At 41.4% G+C, this 21,993-nt stretch overlaps 1 protein-coding gene across 1 annotated transcript in view; it reads left to right on the forward strand.

Annotated features, from left to right (window-relative positions):
* Positions 1-21,993, forward strand: part of LOC126167810 (DNA-dependent protein kinase catalytic subunit-like) — a 540,256-nt gene that overhangs the window by 69,587 nt on the left and 448,676 nt on the right. Inside the window, exons 5-6 of the mRNA XM_049920510.1 lie at positions 597-783; positions 13,587-13,795. Of these exons, the coding sequence (XP_049776467.1) occupies positions 597-783; positions 13,587-13,795 (396 nt within the window). The remainder of the gene's footprint in view (positions 1-596; positions 784-13,586; positions 13,796-21,993) is intronic.

Here is a 21,993-nt window from a genome sequence, read left to right on the forward strand (position 1 = left end):
AATAAAAACTGAATATTGATACACTATGAAATGTGAGAGAGGACGACTTCTTGGTAGCTAAATATCTAGGTGAACACCATTGCATTGCATGGGTAGTCACTCTAATTTTGTCTTTTTAGTAGCAGTTCACATAATCTGTGTGATGCCATGGATTTTCTTATACGAGTTTAACATTAGATCAGTGACAGGAAAAATATGTTACTTGATCTTCATTATTATATAATTGTTGTATGTTGTCGAACAACACTCACATTTAAGAGTAGACTGCTTGATTTAACAAAGTCCTTATTGCCAAATTAGCTGATTTTCCACAAAACCGACCAGCAAAAACATTTGCCGTCCCTCAGATAAACTTATTATAAGGCAGCTATATTTAGAGCTTTCAGTCCTTTTGCCACAGATTTTGCTTGTCTAATGTGGAGACTTTTTGTGATAAAAATATAGTGTACACTTAGGGCTTCCATTTGGGTACTTAACATTTTGTGGATATAAACTTTTATGTGGTAGGTATTGATTGTGCTAAGTTTATTTTCTTGTTAGCTAGTAGTTTAGTGTTAAGATATCTCTACTCTAATGTACACTTATTATTTACACAGAAACTGACATCAAAACAGTCATTTGTACTTATCATTGGCTGTCTGAAAGGCCTGAGTGAGTTTCTTTATAAATTTGAACTTTGTACTGATGATGGTGGTCAGAATACTGCTGTCTGTGTAGAAATACACGATTTATTAAAGCAGTTAATAGCAAGTTTGGACTCTCAAAAAAGAATTGCCCAGCGAAGTAAGTAATAAGAAAATTACATTTTATCTACTCAGTTAAAAAGTAGTGCACTATTTTTTATTAATGTAGACCATTTTAAGAGTTGTTTATTGATTATGTTTTCAATTAAAAAACAATACTGCTAATAAGATATTGCACTAAGGAGAACAAAATAAAACTGTAAATATGTGATTAAAAATAAATTCTTCTCCAATAATCGCCCGCATCTCGTGGTCGTGCGGTAGCGTTCTCGCTTCGCACGCCTGGGTTCCCGGGTTCGATTCCCGGCGGGGTCAGGGATTTTCTCTGCCTCGTGATGGCTGGGTGTTGTGTGCTGTCCTTAGGTTAGTTAGGTTTAAGTAGTTCTGAGTTCTAGGGGACTGATGACCATAGATGTTAAGTCCCATAGTGCTCAGAGCCATTTGAACCATTTTTCTCCAATAATCTGAAAGTAGATGCGCACTTTCCATATAGTATGCCAGAGGCGCAGTGATTGTGGGATCTTGCATTTACATAATAATGGCACAGAAATCATGTTTTAAATTTTAAGCACAAGTTTCTCCAAGTGTTCATAGAGATGTGTCTAGAATTGAAATAGAGATATACTGAGGTATACGAAACACTTCTGCAGCTTATGAATGAGAAGGTCAAGAATCTTTACCAGGGATAAAGCTTGTACCCAGTAATTCCAACCAGCAGTGATAACAAGCAATGAATGCCACAAGTTGTCACTATAATGGTGGTGATTCCCAGATGGAGAGGAATCACTGTCACCAATCCCAAACTCTTAGACCACCTAAAAAAAACATTGTCTGCAGTTTGTAGTCAAATCCAAATGATTTGGACTGCTGTCCCCGTGTGTTGTGTTTCAGCGTAACTGCACAGCTCCTTCTTTTTCGTGCAACAATTGTGACACTTGGCGGCTAGTGGTGTGTGTATTCTCTGCAAATATCAAATGCAGCAGACCTCGCTTTGTATTATAGATATATGTTTTGGTCATTCAGATAAGCATTAGGCAGCAAATAATCCCATCATGTTGAAGGTGTAATATTAATTATTTATAACAGTTTAAAAAATATTCATGAACGTTAAATTCCACTCTGTTATGCAGACTAGAAAAGTAAGTGGAATCTGAAGGCACTGCTGAGCAGCACTTGAGTACATACACAAATGAGTAAAAAATGATTGACAAACTCTGTGCAGTGAGGAATAATATCCCTAAGGCCGTGGTCACAGTGACACCGAAAACGGTTGCCAGACTCTGTCACCTGAGGTTACATAACTGCACCGGCCAACAGTTTGCCCACAGTGGGCCTGATTTCTTTTGTCAGTATTTGACAGCCATCGTGGAGGTTAGGTAAGGTCAGCATCTGTTCTATTTAGGAGGTTAGAATCTATTTTAACCTCCTTTGGTGTAGCAGATACCATGATGTCTCTCTGCTTGAAGACAGGTGATGCAATTAGGTTTTTACTATTAAAAAGGCACTGCATGCATGTGAATGTGCTAGATATGACTGAAAGAAATGTGGTGAGTGCTGTACACTCTTTCCTCAATTACTGGAATAACCATAGAAGTTTTATAAATAAGAGATGAAGAGAGAAATATTCGTTTGCTTACTCGAGATGATTCATGGTGACATTGAGAAGGAAGATTACAAACACTTTGCACAGCTTCAGCCAAATTTGGCAAAACATACACACACTGAGATGATAAAAGTCATGGGATAGCAACAAGCACATATATAGATGGTGGTATATTGCATACATGAGATATAAAAATGGCAATGCATTTGCTGAGCTGTCATGTGTACTTGGGTGATTCACGTGTAAAGGCTTCCGATGTGATTATAGCCGCACAGCGGGAATTTACAGACTTTCAATGTGGACATTCTGTTTTGGGAATCTTAGGGAATTCAATATTCCGAGATCCATAGAGTCAAGAGAGTGTCAACAATATCACATTTCAGGCAATACCTTTCACCATGGTCAATGCAGTGGCTGTTGGCCTTCACTTAATGACTGAGAGCAGCACCTTTTGCACAAGAGTTGTCAGTGCTAACAGACACTGCATAAAATAACCATAGAAATCAATGTGGGACATATGACGAATGTGTATGTTACGACAATGCAGCTGGCATTACTTGGCTACGGTAGCAGACGACCGATGTGAATGCCTTTGCTAACAGCACGACATTGTGTGCAGCACCTCTCCTGGGCTCGTGACCAAATCAGTTGGACCCTGGATGACTGGAAAACTGTGGCTTGTTCAGCTGAATCCCGAATTCATTTGGTAAGAGCTGATGGTAGGGTTCGAATGCTGTACAGACCCCACGAAGCCATGGACCCAAATGGTCAACAAGGCACAGCGCAGGCTGGTGGTGGCTCCATAATGGTGTGGACTATGTTTACATGGAAAGGACTGGGTCCTTTGGTTCAACTAAAATGATCATTAATTGGAAGTGGTTACGTTCACCACATGGAGACCATTTGCAGCCATTTACAGTCTTCATGTTCCCAAACAGTGATGAAATTTTTATGGATGATTGATTTGAAGAACATTCTGGGCAATTTGAATGAATGATTTGACTTTGCATCAGATGTTTATGGTACATAATTGATGGGTCAGTTTGTGTACAACATCCTGCACTGCCAACACTTTCATAGTTGTGGATAGTGATAGAGGCAGTGTGGCTCAATATTTATGCAGGGGAACTTGTTGAACCCATGCCACATCAAATTGTTGCACAATGCTGGATAGAATGTGGTTCGATACTATATTACGAGGCATCCCGTTACTTTTGTGATCTCAGTGTATGTTGGTTAACCTTCAGTGACTGTCATTCAGCGTGTGTGTGTGAAATTGTAGAATAAAGAATACTTAAAACACTGAAAAGTAGAAACACATATGCCACATTTGCAGACCACCTCGTATAACAGAATAACAACCCTGCTGGCATAAAAACACCAGTAAGCACTAATAATAATTCATAGGCAGCTAATGCCCACAAACAGGAAGTCACAAAAGGTCCACTACAGTAACTTTGTGTCAGAATTGATGTACACCATCTTTCTCACTTGAACACACAATTTTTTGAGGATATAATCTAGGCCAAAAATTTCTGAAACAGATTTTGTCTGTATTGCAGGTGACATGCTGCATTAAGTATAGATGTGAGGCGGAAATCGCTAGACAGCCACGGAACATTCATTATGTAATATAAAATAACATTCGTTAAATTTTTATGTTGTTTGAAACTTATGGTCTCTTTGATGGATTTTTATTAAATAAGTTATTTAAAACTTCTGGTTTCCAATAATGTAGCAATTTCAAACAATAGATTCGCAGGACATGTCCCTGTTGTTTTTATCATCCTCAGGATGACACCAGCCCCTTGTTTCTTGTACTAAATTGAAAAATTTCTCGCATTCCATGTTTTTCATGTGAGAACCCTGATTGATTCAACTGAAAGAAACATACTGATTTGAATTCCATCAACTATTGTCCAAATTTTTGGGTACTGAATTCAATTTCACTGAGTCTGTGCACATACTGGTACACTGATTTGAATATTTTGGCCATCTTCGGCCTGTGTTGGTTGTTGGCAGAATCCCCTGATGGTGGTGCCACTGTGAATGCATTGTAAGTGGATGTGTAATCATGTACAGAAAAAAAAAAAAAGTTTCTGTCAACAACAGAAAGATGTCACCTTTCAAATGATTTAAAAGGTTTTGCCAAAGAGGAATTTGAGATGTTTTAGCAGCTGTGATTAATGAAGTTTGTTCAGTCCCCAGATGCTGCCCATGTTAATGTCTGTTGCAAGTCAGCGAATGCCAGTGAAACAAATAATAGTTATAGGACATTCTGTCTGTGCCTCATTGTAGAATATGGAGGTATGAGGCATGCCGACTCTGTATAATGAGATAAGTGACAATTTGTGCCACCTTAATGAAGTTAATGTTGAGAACACCAAAAGTGTTTTGAAGAACAGCATTTATTGCACTTTGTTGCTAGTAAGGATCCATAGCAAATTGCCTGTAAATGTGCTCTTCTTGGCTCAGAGACATCAATGACAAGGCTGTCGCCCCAAGTGCTCAATTGCTGTAATGCCCCAGGTCAATGGTCTGTAGATGGTAAAGATCTCATTGCTGTGATCAATTGCCAATTCCCCCTGCATCTGCACACAATAAGCATAGTCACTATACAGCTATCGTGAAGAGTATCTGGGCCTATACTATCATGCAAAACAAATTTATAAATCAAGTAAGTTGAACTGAAGAACTATTGTGAGGGAACTATGTTAGGAGATTATTCACCTAGCTGATGGCCCAGTCCTGAGATATTCAAATTATACACTTATGATGCTACAGGCAGCACAGATCTGCACTGCTACTGACATTAGAACTACATAATTGCAAAAGAACCAAATAGGTGCTCGTGTCATTTGTGCAGTAATTAATAGCACAAAAACTTTTACAAAATATAAAAGCAAAACTTTAGAGCAAGTGCTTAGCATTTGTCATAACTACAGTGCACTGTGGCAAGCAGTCATTCAAACTCAATATGTGGAGTCTCTATGCAATTTCCATTTCTCCAAAAGAGTTTTTCTGGTTTGACAGTATTATTTGAGTACTTGTTGTAGCTATGTTTCTCTAAAGTGATGAAGTTGTTGCCTAAACTTAGCCATCTCTTATTCTGGACATCCTGTGCTTGTTAACATCTATATTTCTTATTTAATGTATGCAGCCCATCAATAGAGTAAGCTACATCCTTCTGAAGTATAGGGCAAATGAAAGAATTGTTATGAGAGCTAGAAAACATCTTGTTTAATCCATATTTGAGAACATCTCACTTTCGAGCATTGTGTCTTACTCAGACTCTGAGGACCAAGACTGAAGCTTTTGCTGCATATTGAATGCTGTCGAAAACACAAAATCAGGGTAGTTTTTTAGATCTTTTTTACTTTTAATCAGAAGAAAGCACGTGTGATTTCAGCACTCAGAGTAAGCTCATTGATTCTGTTGAGAGACAGTTTGCAGAGTTTGATACTGTTTGGATTGCTTGGATGGCATCTGCCACATGCCAGTTCATCAATAAAACCTGCATGGTGGGTTATTCCGCACAGTGGGTTATCCTGTGAGTCATTTTTTTTCTTCCTCATTATTTCTCTGTGGTTTTCCATAGTTTATCTTACTATTTAAGTGGTGCTGATTAAGGTGGTTCCCACTGCTAATATTAGAACTTTACCAATTCCTGAATCCTGCCTGCTACCAGCAGAAATATCTCACAGGTGCCTTGGTCTCAATTTACATTTCATAAAAAGGAATGGTTCCTGATCAATGATCTGATAAACTCATTATGCTACTTCCCTTGCATCATTCACTATATTGTGCAGAACATTCATCTTGACTAGCTCCTCGGCGTGGAGTAGGGACACTTGCTAGTGCTGATTAAATCACCCGCAGCTGTATGTAGGTACTATAGGCTACCCATTGAGTGACACTCTTCTACATCTACATTTCTACATCTACATTTATACTCCGCAAGCCACCCAACGGTGTGTGGCGGAGGGCACTTTACATGCCACTGTCATTATCTCCCTTTCCTGTTCCAGTCGCGTATGGTTCGCGGGAAGAACGACTGTCTGAAAGCCTCTGTGCGCGCTCTAATCTCTCTAATTTTACATTCGTGATCTCCTCAGGAGGTATAAGTAGGGGGAAGCAATATATTCGATACCTCATCCAGAAACGCACCCTCTCGAAACCTGGCGAGCAAGCTACACCGCGATGCAGAGCGCCTCTCTTGCAGGGTCTGCCACTTGAGTTTGTTAAACATCTCCGTAACACTATCACGGTTACCAAATAACCCTGTGACGAAACGCGCCGCTCTTCTTTGGATCTTCTCTATCTCCTCCGTCAACCCGATCTGGTACGGATCCCACACTGATGAGCAATACTCAAGTATAGGTCGAACGAGTGTTTTGTAAGCCACCTCCTTTGTTGATGGACTACATTTTCTAAGGACTCTCCCAATGAATCTCAACCTGGTACCCGCCTTACCAACAATTAATTTTATATGATCATTCCACTTCAAATCGTTCCGCACGCATACTCCCAGATATTTTACAGAAGTAACTGCTACCAGTGTTTGTTCCGCTATCATATAATCATACAATAAAGGATCCTTCTTTCTATGTATTCGCAATACATTACATTTGTCTATGTTAAGGGTCAGTTGCCACTCCCTGCACCAAGTGCCTATCCGCTGCAGATCTTCCTGCATTTCGCTACAATTTTCTAATGCTGCAACTTCTCTGTATACTACAGCATCATCCGCGAAAAGCCGCATGGAACTTCCGACACTATCTACTAGGTCATTTATATATATTGTGAAAAGCAATGGTCCCATAACACTCCCCTGTGGCACGCCAGAGGTTACTTTAACGTCTGTAGATGTCTCTCCATTGAGAACAACATGCTGTGTTCTGTTTGCTAAAAACTCTTCAATCCAGCCACACAGCTGGTCTGATATTCCGTAGGCTCTTACTTTGTTTATCAGGCGACAGTGCGGAACTGTATCGAACGCCTTCCGGAAGTCAAGGAAAATGGCATCTACCTGGGAGCCTGTATCTAATATTTTCTGGGTCTCATGAACAAATAAAGCGAGTTGGGTTTCACACGATCGCTGTTTCTGGAATCCATGTTGATTCTTCTGCTGTGTTTGTGCCTTGTTCTGTCATGTGGATAAGAGCCATCAGCTCAGCCCTGTCTAAGAGTGTTCAGCTGAGGCATACGATTGTATGAGCTATGACTAGGTTGTCTGTGTTCGCGTAAGCAGTATGCACGCTCTTGCCCACCTCTGGTAATGGGTCTCTGGCTGGTCACCCTCGGACACTTGAGCTACAACAGACTCAACTCGTGCTAAACATCACCAGCTACTGACACAGCAGTGCTGGGTTAGCTTTCCACAGGCAACCTCAGATTTTTCTTTAGTACAAATATATAGAAAGAATTCCACTGTCCCTTGTGAGAGATCAGGGGGAACTCTAATTGATTACACAAGCAACAGAAAATGAAGTGCAAGTGACTGGTGTGGCAGCAAATTGAAAGGCTTTCGCCATGTTGAGAGCAAGCGGCATTTAATTTTATTTTATTGATGTCCTGGTTGCTGGCACTTATATGGTCAAGTACAGAGTACTCATTTTCCTGTTGTGAAACATTAACTGGAATGGGAAGGTATCTTATTTTCAACAGTGGCACCCATGAAGTTACTAGGGTCTTGAAAATTTAGCATCTATTTTTGGTGGAATTCCCATCTATTTTTGGTAGAATCCCCATCTGTTTTTGGCAAAACAAGCATCCATCTTTGGCTAAATTTGCGTATTTTTTTGTTTTTATATGATTATACATACAAACTTAAAATGTTATTATGCTATGTGTTGGTAGATGAAGCCTTACTGCTTTGAAATAACTATCTGGCAAGGGGGGAGTTTTTGACTGGAATGTTTAATACTTAAGCAAGTGATTGCTTCTGTTGAGAAACAGCAGGAAAATCGAGTGCTTCTCTGCTTTAAGGAGTTTCTCAAAATTATTTTTCTTTTCTCTCTCTAGTCAATAATGGCAAAATCTGCAGAACATTAATTTCAACATTTTGCGGATATTCATAACCATGCAGCCTATAGTTGACAATGTTACATATAGCGCCTACAAGGCATTTAGTGTAGAAGTAGAACTGAAAATAACTTTATTCATGAGTTAGTTGAAGAGTTTTGGCACAGTCATAATATGTTGAAATATTCGAATTTCTGAGCATGATAGTGCAAAGTACAGACACTATAAACTGACAGTTGGCCACAAGCGTAAACAAATCGAAACGAGACTTACAATCTCCAGAGTGGAGAGGAGTAGTACTGGGGAACAAGTGCTGCCTGCCTCTCATAGGGCAACCTGGCCACATTTCTATGAAAGCAGAACTGACACATGGTCATAAGATCGCTGACCCCTTCTATTGATGCGAGGGTCATAATCAGACTCTGTGATGTGATACAATAAGTCTGTTCATTCATTTCAAAATAGAAAAGAAAACAATGAGCAACACACAAACAAAGCATTCGGTAAAGGCTAGTGTGCAATTGCTTTCTGTAGCAGTGTCGTCAACAAGGTAGTTCCAGCCCGATATCTATCAGTATTATACACAACCACTGTTAAAAACTTCCACTACTGAAAACTGTAATTTTAATTGTGTCTGAATTATACCAATTTTTTAACTGTAGCTAGCAGACAAATGTACATGTTACTTTGTAGTAAAATGCTAGGTCTCATGGCTGAGTACTATGTTCCATTACACGGTGTGTATTTCATATAAACCATTCAACCACCTACAATTGCTGTGGCCCTGGAGCATAAAGCGAACTGTTACATCATTGTGTTTGTGCACTTATTATATTGAAAAAAACATACTCACACACATTACTCTTCCAGATTGGGCTTTGCCCAAAAATGGGCAATACCAGTAAACAGAAAATTGGTTACATTTTAGATTTTTTATATGCAGGAAATAAAGTTATTTCAGATTATATCTGATAAAATATAAGGAGCAGTCAAATGAAAATGAGGCAAATGAAAACACAAGAAATTAAACCATTTACTATTTCAAAAATAATTGCCATGCTGTGAGAGAAGACGGTCAATGCCTTGAAGGAAAAATGTTTGTGGTGCCTACGGAACCATGGTTCTACCCAGGCTTGCACTTCATCTGAAGCCAGTTGACGGCCATAAATGTCTTTCTCCAGGACTCCAAAAATATGGAAATCGAATGGGGGAGAGATCGGGACTGTACGTATGATGTTTAATGGCTTCTCAGTGAAACTTCTGCAGCGCAGTTGAAACAACCTTGGCAACATATGGATGGGCAGTATCGTGCAACAGAATGATGCCATCCGTTGACACTCCTGAGTATTTGGACTCATGGCCTGCTTCAATTTGTCCATATATCTCTGTGCATTAATTATAGTGCTGTGTTCCAAAGGTTCATGAGTAGTGGGCCCTTGCAGTCCAAGAAAAAGATCATTATTTTCTGGAGGTGGCATGCACTGCTTTTGATTTTTTTCAGTGGGATGAAACCATGTGCATCCATTGTTGGCTTTGATGCTTGTTCTCTGGCTCAAAATGGTTAAACCATGTTTCATCTCCTATGACAATATGGGACAGGAAATGATATGGTTCATTGTGTTACCACTACAGGTGCTGCTGTGATGTCGATGTTGTGTTCAACTTCTACTCCTCCACCAGGCTGTGAGGAACCCATTGTGTGAAGATCTTAAGGAACTTTAGGATCTCTGCCTTGATGGCATGAGCGGTACTGTGACTGATGTGTACCATGAGCCAAATGTCTTCCACCATCTACTGTTTCTCATGGCAGCAACCGCTGCAACAATGAGAGAAGGGGCAGTGGCACAATAGGTTTATCCTGGCTGAATGCTGTCTTTCAGTGGCACCTGACTTTGAAATCGTTTATTTCGGGCAACCATGCACTCATTGTTTTTGCCATACACAGCAGATATTCAGTTGCGAATTTCACTTCCTGATATTTCTTCTGCAGTGAAAAACCACACTACATCTCACTGTTCCTCTTTCCTAGCCTCCACAGTGAAGTCTGATGCACATATGACTCACTGACTCATGTCGAGCACATCTAACATAAATGGCACAGAGGTGAACATTGCGTTGTTCCTTCGTGATTCCCAATAGAGTGCACATACTTAACTGCATTAACAATATCTGCACTATGCTCATTATATAGTCCATCTCATTTTCATTTTATTGCCGCTTACAGTTCATCGGAATACAATTCGCTATGAAATAGCATCTACTAAATAATTTCATGTTGTCACATTTTGAGGTAGAATTCGCATCTATGTTCAGATTTATTACAAAATGTGAATTTTTCAGATACCTAGCAATAGCTATGTAGATAAAAATGGAAATTATTTCTGTAGTTTGAACTGAGAAATGTCATTGACTAGTTACTCTTGTGGAAAGTAAAGTATGATGTATGTGTACACTAGTCATATGTTCATGAACAGTTGATTTAGACATGCCTTCAGAGTAGCACATAGCATCCCATTTACCACTAATAATAGCAGCGACTTCTTAAGCTACAGATGCCAGGACACACATTGTTGGTTTGTATAACTTCCTGACAGATGACACCTTAAGCACTGCCGACATTTTGCAGAGATTGATGGGAGCCGAGTACAGGGTATGCACTGTTGGTGGCTTCTGTATCCTGTAGCAGTTAGTTGACTGTGAATAGTATGGCTGCTAATTAGTTGTTGTGGTTGAGCATAGAATTCATGGGTGAGATACAGTGCACCCATTTCCTGTTGTAGTCCATTATAGTCAACAACAGTACCTGCCACAACACATTGCTACCCATGACAGTTAATTCTGCAGTGGCAGAAATCACTGAATTGTAACATAAGGCACTGTAAAAGGTCAGTACATGCATAACCTTGGAGATATTATCCTACACATGTAGTACCTACATTTGGGCTATGTCACTGTATCTTGCCCATCCTTTGCTCAATTAGCACACCAATAGCCAGCAGATGTCTGAGGATACCCCATTCTGGTGACATCGTGACAAAAGTGCTCATTCTCCAACACTGCAGCTCTTTCTAATTAAGTTGCTCATCAGTGATAACACATTGGTTTTAGTGACTTAATAAACTACTTTCCATTTGTACATATATTGAGAGACTGTAACTTTGGAAGTCAGGCTTTAATGCAGTGAAAAATCCATGCAGTGACAAAAGTTAAAATCTGTACAATTGTCCTGTATTACCAAATGTTTGGTTAAAGTCAATCTTGTTGCTATGTTGCTAGTGGAGACCTATTCTTATCATTGCTGATTTACTAACTGCAATAAACTTCCAGTATAGGAAAAATTTGAGTGCTTTCGTGCACCAACTGTAACAATTAATATTTGTATCACAATATTTATGCAATACATTGTCTAATGTTCTCAATTTTTTAAATTAATAATGAATACTACTAATGTCTGCTAATGCATACTATTAATGTCTGCTTCTTTTTATTCATGTAAAGTCTCCTCAGTCATGCCCCATCCTCTTTGGCGAGATGATTTTCTTTCTGTGGTAACTCCAACACAGCTTAAAAATTGTTACTGTTTCTTTCTCTCAGAATTAGAAATTTGCTCTCTTTTGTTTATGCAGTTTACATTCTTGCTCAGAATGACGTTGCAGTGAGTCCCTGACTTACATCCTCTACACGGTACAGTCATGTTAATGTGACCACCTGTCAGAAGCTTGAATAACCACTTTTTGCTGTCAGGAAAAGTCATTGAGGTTCTAGAAGATACCGATGGGTATGGGGAACGAGGAAGGGGGGGGGGGGGGGGGGGTTGGTGGCCATGAGTATGATAAACTCATCCTGATGTTCTTTGAAGAATGCACACATTCTGTGAGATATTGCATTGTCCTGCTTGTAGATACTATTGTGCTAGGGAAAAACAAACTGTGTATAGGGTGGATGTGGTCCGCTAGGATAGATGCATTCTTTTGTTAATACACTGTGTCTTCCAGAATGACAAGATCACCCAGGGAATGCCCTGAAAACATTCCCCAGACCATAACGCTCCCTCCTTTGTCCTGGACCCTTCTGACAATTGTTGCAGGACAGTACATGCCAAAGACAAGCCGTCCAAAGGAGCATAAAATGTAATTCATCTGAAAAAGCTACCTGGCACTACTCAGTGGACTTCCAATTGCTGTATCGGTATGCAAAATCCAACTTCGGTCAGCGATGAACAGCAGTCAGCATTGTTGCATGAACTATGTGCCTGCTGCAGAGGCCCATATGCAGCAACATTTGCTGAACTTTCATTGAGGACACACTGTTGGTAGCCCCTTAGTTCATCTGGACATTCAGTTGCTCAACACTTCCACGTCCATTCACCCATACACATCTTTGCAGCTGTTGTTCACCCCTGTCATCTATTGCTCATATTGCAACACTGTTGCCTCAATACATTTTGCCATGCACTGTATATTTTAACCATGACGGCAAGTGATCAGTTTACAAACTTAGCTGTTTCAGAAATGCTCGCACCCTTTGTCCGAAAGCCATGTTATGCCCTTTTGGACATCAGGTAAATCACTCTGTTTCCACATTATGACGACGACTGTCCTTTTTTGTGCATCCTCTGACACACCCTCCACTACCAGTGCTGCCACAAGCCAGCTGAGAGGGGTTATTGCATGTCGATGTCGAACACAGGCATTGGTCACATTGTGACTGGACCATGTATCATTAACCACAGGATTGTCAGTCCCACAACTAACTCACTCAAATTCAAACTACATAATCTAACAAAACATTGAGCTTTAGTACTGAACGTTGTAGTAGTCTGATTAAACAGTGGGCTTGAATTCAGTTGGGTTGGCTTGAAATCTTTTTCCAACCATTCTGATTTTGTTTTTCTGCCCATAGCTTTCTTTGAAGATAAGTGGGTGTGGTTTTGGAATGACCGATTCCCTCTTGGACATGTACCCAATAATTTTTTTGCTATGTTTTCATTACCTCACTATTAAAAAGTTATTAAGCATTATGGACAATGGAGTAAGAAAAAGAGATGTTAGTGCCTCGTGAAAAAACAAGAGTTGTTACTTCTCCATGTTTAAATTTGTTGTAGGTCCAATAGTATTATTTTTGTTTGTAAATATGATGAATGTATTAGTAAGTGCTTATTTGTAAGTTTTGTTGTGTGATTCATATTTATTTAAAACACTGTCTCTGGTTCACAGTTGCTTTGTCCATTATTGAACTACATGGAAATCACTTTGCTGAAATGATGTATAAGGAATACAAATGGTGGCATTCAACTTTACTGCAATGGATTGAAATGCCTGACAAAGACAAAAAAGCAGGGATTGCAGCTTTGCAAAGCTTCTATGACATTATTGCAGATGTATTGTGTAAAGAAACAGATGACAGGGCGAAAACAGTGTTTGAGGTATGAGGTTTGTAATACAATTTAAGTGAAAGCACATATATAACCAATAGGTACTGTACTGCTTCCTGTGAAAAGGAAGAAAGTGAAAATATTGTCTAGTGTTGGGTGTCACTTGTAGGTGTCTTGCCTCTCCTCCAGACATTCTCCTTTTTCCATTCATGGTTGATGCTCTAGTCAGTATAAATTAAGAGCTCATAAAGGTGTGGCTAATAAGGTTTTATTTTTGTAAGTTTTTGAGTGGTTCAAGATTTACATTTTTTTGTTGATGTCTCCAGATACCTGTTATAGACTTCGGCAACAGAATATAAAAACTCTGTTCTATAACTCGGAGAGAATTCGTAATCTGTAGGAAAATTGTGTGTACTTCTGGTAGTGTATTTGTGAGTGCAGAGTTTGCACTAAATTCACTCATATTATTAACACTAAAAACACTCAGGGAATATATATCTTGGCAGACAAATGTAAGAATAAGTAGGCCCCTGAAGAGGCTTACAAAAGATGTGAAGGGGCTTACAAAAGATGTGAAGTTACTAGTTTTACGCAATATTACTATTGTACCCACCTGTTGAATAAAAACTTCATTCACCTTAGCTGCATTGCCCAAAAGATTGTGCCATTCAAAATATGCTAGCAATCCTGTCTTCAGGCCAACACAATCCCCCGAGGGAGCTCACCGCTCTGTGGTGGGTTCAAGCTTGTCTACCATGGGGTCCCAGCCTTTGCAGCATTTTCCCCCTTCTCTGCTGCATGTCTATCTCCTTGCTATTCTTTTTCCCCTCCATTTGGGAACATGTCTAGGGTGTTTTCCGGAATGTGTTCCGCATTTTCAGTGGCTGACATCAGAAAATTCTCACCACTTTTTTTCATTTCTCTTTTTCTTTCTTCATTTGCCTTCTCTTATCCTTCCTCCACTTCAGCTTTGAGGTTCCTCTTTTGCTTCGTCCTCCCTGTGCACACCTGAAGGCCAGCCCACATGTCTGACGTGTAAAAGGTGACTGGGTAACTCATAATTCCCAGCCCTGGGTCGACAGTTAGGGTTTGCATGTACCCTGGGCTCAGGCCAGGCTCAGGGAGAGGTGACTGCCTGAGCTGATACCTTCCCAAATTGCTGATTTGTCCCTCTGTCAGGTGTTTGGGAGGTGTGAACAATCACCAAAGGTGGATGAGGCCCTGTCTGAGGAGGGGGGCTCCAGTTGGAAGGAGCTAACCATTAGAGATTCTGGCAATCACGGGGGATTTTCTCACAATGAACCAGCCATCATATTCATAGTCAGTGTCTACCAAATATAAACTGGATGAAGTTCCCGATTCAGAGACCGTGCCAGTTGCGCCACGTTTCCTAGTGGTATCATGTACTAAAGGAGGTCAATCCTTTGCAACGGTAAATCCAGTCTTCTTCAGAAAGGTGTTGATACAATTGCCGGCCGTGTGAAATACTGCTCCCATTTACGCAATGGCACTTTGTTTTCAGAGACTGCTTTTGATTCTCAAGCACAAAAACTGCTTGCCACTTTGTTTCTCCATGGCTATCCTATTCGTTTCACCCATAGAGCTCTGAATTCTTCCCTTGGTGTTATTTACACTAGGCTGCTTGATGGTCTAACTGAGGCATAAATCCTCTCTGATCAGGGTGTCATTGCAGTCCATCGGGTGATGAAAAAGGTGGATGCATCCTTAGTGCCCACACGCACTCTTTTTCTTTCTTTTGATAGAGTGATGCTTGCATCCAAGATCAAAGCAGGCTATGGAGTTATCAAAGTCCGACTGTATATTCTGATCCCGATGCAGTGTTATCAATGTCATTGTTTGAACCGTACTCAAACATCCGGTCGACACCTGGCCAAAAGTGTAACCTGTGTTAGGTATGCTGCCTCCTCCTCACTGTATCAACTGCAATGGTGACCATATCACCTTCTCTCGAGATTGTCCCGTGTACTGCAATGGGCAGGCTGCGCAGGAGATCTGGATAAAGGAGTAAATGCCTTATTCAGTCGCTTGCAAGTTATTGGCTAGTTGCAAACCCTGTGTTCTACCATCTGGCACTTACAGTACTGTCCCTGCTACATCTTGCTCCGTGAAGGACATGACCACGCAGAGGTGTGACCTCAAATTCAGCACTGCGGTTGTGAAATTGCCAAGTGTCATGGTATCATCGGTGTCGTCTCGTCCAGCTGTGCAACAAGCCACAAAAATTTCACCTCGCAGGGCAGAGTCACCTTCTACACAACTGGCAGACCAAAAAGGACAGAAGGAATACTGCCACAAAGATTTCCTACATCCCTCCAGCCAGCAAACATATGAGTCTTCCTCTGCCCACCGGAAAGGCTCCAAGAAGTCAAACAAAGGCAAATGGTCTTCTCCTTCATCGCTGCAGAGATCCTCTTTGCTACGTGATACCCTCACCTGGCTGACCTACGCTTTGCTGGTGCTCACTACCAACCATTTTTCTACCCTGGACTCCACAGATAGATAGAGGGAGAACGGTGGTGCCTCTGTAGATCTCATGGAGCAGGATCTTCCAGCCTCTGCGCCCTGTAGCAGAGTGTTTGAAGGCTGGCATTCGGCAGCCGCAGAGGTGGCACCCCTTCATTTTCTCCCTCCTCCTCTTTCCTCGTCATGACACTCCTTCATTTGCAGCCTTAGATTCAACAAGGAGGAATTATGGCTGCTGTTGGAAGGCAACATCCACTTGTTCTCTGCCTCCAGGAAATAGAATTGCATCCTCATGACCACTTTGACCTACCTCTTGCATTTCTTTCTGGTCTGCTTTGACTTTCCCCTGAGGATGGCATTCCATCTCATGGGGGAACCATGCTGCTCATGTGGGATGATGTTCATAGTCAGCCCATCTCCCTTACTACCTGCCTTCAAGCCATTGAAGTTTGCCTTTTCCTTTCTCACTTGACCTTTTTCCCTTTGAACTGTTACATCCCTCCCTCATTTGATGTCACCAGGGCAGACTTTCTTGAGCTTATTGGGCAGCTACCTCATCCCTTTCCGCTGCTCGATGACTTAAATGCCCACCATCCCCTTTGGGGTTCTCTCAGAACCTGTCAGAGAGGTGCCTCCTGGCTGATCTTGTCGGTCAACTAAACCACCTCTGCCTTAACAGAGGAGTACCCATGTTCCTTTCAGACTCCACACACACCTATTCTCATTTGAACCTCTCCTGCATTTCCCAACTTGCTCATCATCCCAAGTGATCCGTTCTCTCTGATGCATACTCGACCGATCATTTTCCGTATGCTCTCTGCTTGCTGACTCCTACCCCACTGATGTACACACCCAAATGGCAGCTTTACTCCTCCCTCATGACCTTTGATGGACAACATTTTCCCAGTTGTGATGAACAGGTAGAATATCTCACAAACGTTATCCTTATCACCGCAGGACATTCCATTCCTCGCAGTTCCTCTTTACCACGCTCTGTCCCGGTCCCTTGATGAACTGAGGTGTGCCACAGTGCAATTCACGCCTGGAGACATGCTCTCTGTGTTTTTAACCCTCATCCTATGATGGCAAACTGCATTCATTATAAACAGTTGCGTGCACATTGTTGTGGCATTCTTCGGGATAGCAAAAATGCTAGCTGGATTTCATTCACCAGTTATTTTGCCAGTTCCACTCCCTCTTCCGTCGTGTCGGTTAACCTCTGATGACTCTCTGGGACCAAGTTCCATTCCCCTGTTTCCAGTTTGACAGTGGAAGACAGTGTCAAAGTGGACCCTATAGCTATCTCCAACACCTTGGGCCTCTCTTTTGCAGAGATTTGGAGCTGCTCCCTCCCCCCCCCCTCCCCCCGCCTTCTCTTTTGCAGAGATTTGGAGCTGCTCCCTCCCCCCCCCCCCCACTCCCCCCGCCCCCCAAGCCCCATCACCTTGCCTTCCTCCATCGGAAACAAGTGGAGACGGCTTGGGCAATACCCTACTCTTCTCCGAATCGTGACTACTACAATGCCGCCTTTACTGTGAGGGAGCTGGATCATGCTCTCACTTCATCCTGATCCTCCTTCCTAGGGCCAGATGATGTTTCCACTCAGATGTTGTGGTGCCTTTCTCTTGCAGGAAAGCACTATCTGCTTCATATGTACAACTGCATCCGGGTAGAGGGCATGTTTCCCGGAGGCTGACGTGAAGCCAGTGTCATACCCACACTTAAGCCTGGCAAGGACAAACACCATCCTACTAGCTACCACCCCAGTTCTCTCACCAGCTGCGTTTGCAAGGTGATGGAATGTATGATTTGAGCCCATCTGGTATGGTGGCTCGTGTCTCGCAATTCACTAACTACTGCCTAGTGTGGATTCTGAGAGCACCGTTCTGCAGTTGAACATTTAATCACTTTCTCCACCCATGTCATGAACGGTTTTCTGTAGAAATCCCAGACTGTGGCAGTGTTTTTCGATTTGGAGAAAGCCTACAACCCCTGCTGCTGGACTTCTATCCTCCATATTCTCTACATGTGAGGCTTCCCTGGCTGCATGCCCCATTTCCTTCAGGAATTTTTAAAAACTGTTTTCAAGGTATGCATGGGTTCTGCCTTGTTGGACACCTTTATCCTGGAAAATGGTGTGCCTCAGGGTTCCGCCATAAGCGTCGTCCTCTTTGCTGTTGCCATTAACCCTATAATGGCATATCTCCTGCCGGGCATCTCCGGCTCCCTTTTTGTTCTCCATGGACTTGTCTCATTGAGTGGCTTCTTCAGCAATGTCTCGATTGTCTTTACTCATGTAGCATGAACAATGGCTTTTGTTTTTCTACTGACAAGACCGTTTGTATGAATTTCTGGCGGTGCAATTGGTTTCTTTCACCATCTTTGTATCTTGGGTCTGTTCACCTTCCGTTTGTTGAAGCTACAAAATTCCTGGGGCTCATGCTCGATAGGAAACTTTCGTGGTCCTCCCATGTTTCTTACCTGACAGCCCACTGTATGCGGTCCCTCAGTGTCCTGTGTGTCCTCAGTGGTACTTCCTGGGGAGCAGATCGAACCACCCTTCACCATTTGAAACTAGATAATGGGTGTTTCGTTTATGCATCTGCATGTCCGCCCCTCTTATGATGTCTCAATACTATCCATCATCATGGCATCATTTTGGCCACTGGCACTTTTTACACTAGCCCAGTTGAGAGTCTGTATGCAGAGGTGGCCGAACTATTGCTGTCATACCGATGCGATATTCTTCTCAGCTGATACGCATGCCATTTATCTGCCATGCCCGGCCACCCATCCTGTGTCTTCTTCTTCCATGATTCCTTTGACCGCCAGTATGGGGTGCGTCTCTCTTCTCTGTTACCTCCTGGAGTTTGCTTTCGGCTCTTGCTGTGGCAGCTTAACTTCACACTACCTGCCACTTTCCAATGGGTGTGAAGCCTTCATCACCTCAGCTTCGGCCTGTTTTCACCACAGCCTTTTGCCTCCTAAGGATACTACTCCAGCCTCACTCTATCACCTTCGGTTTCATGACATTCGCACGGAACTTCACAATAGTACCTTTTTGTACACTGACGGCTCTTCAACTGACCATAGTGTCAGATGTGCCTTCTTCATTGGCAGTGACGTATTTTGGTATTGGCTTCTGAAACACTGCTCAGTCTTTACTGCAAATCTCTTCGCCCTGTATCAGACCAGGCAGTACATCTAACAACACAGGCTTTTGAATTGATTCATCTGCTCTGACTCTCTCGGTGCCCTTCAAAGACTTGTGTGCTGTACACAGTGCACCCCTTAGTGCAACAGGTCTAAGAAAGCTGTCACTTGCACGCTTTTGATGGAGCCACTGTGGTGTTTATGTGAGTTCCTGGTCATGTCAGCCTGGCAGGAAATGAGGCTGCTGTCGCTGCTGCCAAGGCTGCAGTTCTTGTATCTCAGCCCGCTAATTCTTACATTCCCTCTGATATCTGTGTTGCCATCTGTCAGCAGGTGGTGTCACTTTGGCATCATTGCTGGTCGTCCCTTCTTGGGAACAAGTTCCAGGTTATTCAGCCTCTCCCAGTGGCTTGACCTACCTCCTCTTAGCCCTCTTGCCGTGAGGAAATCATTCTAGCTGGGTTGTGTATCGGGCACTATCTTTTTAACCATTGGCATTTGTTAGTGGTGCTCTCCTACCAGTTTGTGCTTATTGTCCTCAACCTTTGATGATCCACCGTTTCCTGATAAAATGCTCTTTTTGTTAACCACTTACATTCTGATTTGTGTTTGCTGCCTGAGTTATCAGCTGTTTTAGCGAATGATGCGCCGGCTGCCGACTGCATTTTACTTTTTATCCATTGTAGCAATATGGTGAAGGAAATTTAATTTTTAGTTCAGGACCTCCATTTCTCCAGGGCATATTTCATAGACATTTGTCCATATCCTTGTTTTTAGCGGTCTTCTTTTCTGTCAATTGGAATTAATGTGTTGTCATTTTTAACTCCTCTCTTTGTCTTCATGCTCTACAGTTCTGATCTGGGTGCATATGACCCTAGTTGTTTTTGTGCCCTAAAAACAAAAACAGGTCAACACAGTGAGAGATATTTGTATTTGAACAGCAGGCAAAACTGAGCTTTTTGGTTAATTTAAGTGCGTTGTTGTGTCACCTCAGTTTATCATCAATCTGAATGTCCTGAAACTTCATACATAGAATTTTGTCCATTATATAACCATTGACCTACGCCATTTTGATTTGTTTTAAAATGCATAAAATAAGGTTATAAAATTGTGAGATAGAATTACTGGCCAGTATTTACTTTGGAGGCAAAAATTCAGGATTGCTGATGCACATAAAATTACATACACTGGTGTAACTTTCAGATTTAGTAGTTCCTTCTTCAGAAAGAACAGAGGGATACATTGAGAAAAGTTAAAGGAGGAGGACAGGATGCTCAGACCCCAGGATGAGAGGGCCCAACTGTTGTAAAGACAGGGGGAGACACATTGCTGTGATGTGATGTTAACAGTGTATCCTGGAGCTTATGATCTGATTATTGTATCTTGCTGTAACTAAAGTTCTTTTGTTGGTGGGTCTGCTTTTGACACATCTGACAGTTTAGTGAAAATAAGCTTCAGACAAACTTCTGATTTCTCTATGTTTGCATTCTGGACTCTTGATTGTAAGCAAACACAATTTTATTATATATTCTTTTCTTATTCCATAACGAGTTCAATCACAAATAAAAATAGCTATAGATGAGAATAATGTAAGACTTTAGTTTGAATATTATTTATTTATTTTTTTATTTTTATTTTTTTTATTTTTTATTTATTTTTTTATTTATTTTTTATTTAGTAAACTGTGTGTTAAAATAGAGAACCATCGCCTTCCCAGTTTTATGTGTGTAAAAAGTCACTCAGGTGCTGTGTTAATGCAAATGACAAGTATGTTTCTTTAAAGAGGACACAGCTGAAATCCCTTACCATCCTTCTGCAATATGTACTTGTAATCAATGTTTAATGATCTAGTTCTCAACGATATGTTAAATACCTTAATGTTTCTTGTTTGATGTTACACTTCTATTTTCTGGAAGGTAATGGTTCCAAGATCCCTGAAGCTGCATGTATGATGGATGAATAGAGCTGGTTCCCCCTGAAACACTAGGAACTTAATTAGAAAGTCCATCAGAAACACTCTTTGAGGTATAGCTGGGTTCAGTCAATATGCGTTGGAGCTTTTGAGTGCAGTGTTGGTAGGTGTAACAGGAGCCTAGAGTCCCTGCAGCTGGGCTCTTGCTAGATCACGTGTCTGCAGTGTACCAGTATGGCATTCATAACCTGTGTTCCTATGACCTTGGTCACTGTGGAAGTTATCGTATTCTGACAAGTGATGTGCTGATGAATATACACTATGTTCCCGTGATTGTGAATCCAGTCATTCTAATAACTTGAATGTGAGCTATCTACAAATAGGTGTAGTTTAGGAGTGTAGGTTAGTATTTGTTCACTGAAGTGGAAGATACTTCCTCAGCTAAAGAGAGATCATGGTATGACTGTTTGCATTTAGCACAATATGTTTCATCTTGTTTGATGCAAGTTTATGATGAGTATTCTCTATTTAAAGAAAGGGTGCAACACAGTGACAACATTTCAGTGCAATCTGTAATAGGCCTACTTATTTCCATTTTGCATTCCATCTGGGTTCATTGGTTACAAAGAAAACAAACACCACTAACTTTCATTTAATCAACTGAAACATTATTACAAACTTAGTGTTCAAGAAGAAAACT

The sequence above is a fragment of the Schistocerca cancellata genome, chromosome 1 (assembly GCF_023864275.1).
Source record: "Schistocerca cancellata isolate TAMUIC-IGC-003103 chromosome 1, iqSchCanc2.1, whole genome shotgun sequence".
In the NCBI taxonomy this organism is placed as follows: domain Eukaryota; kingdom Metazoa; phylum Arthropoda; class Insecta; order Orthoptera; family Acrididae; genus Schistocerca; species Schistocerca cancellata.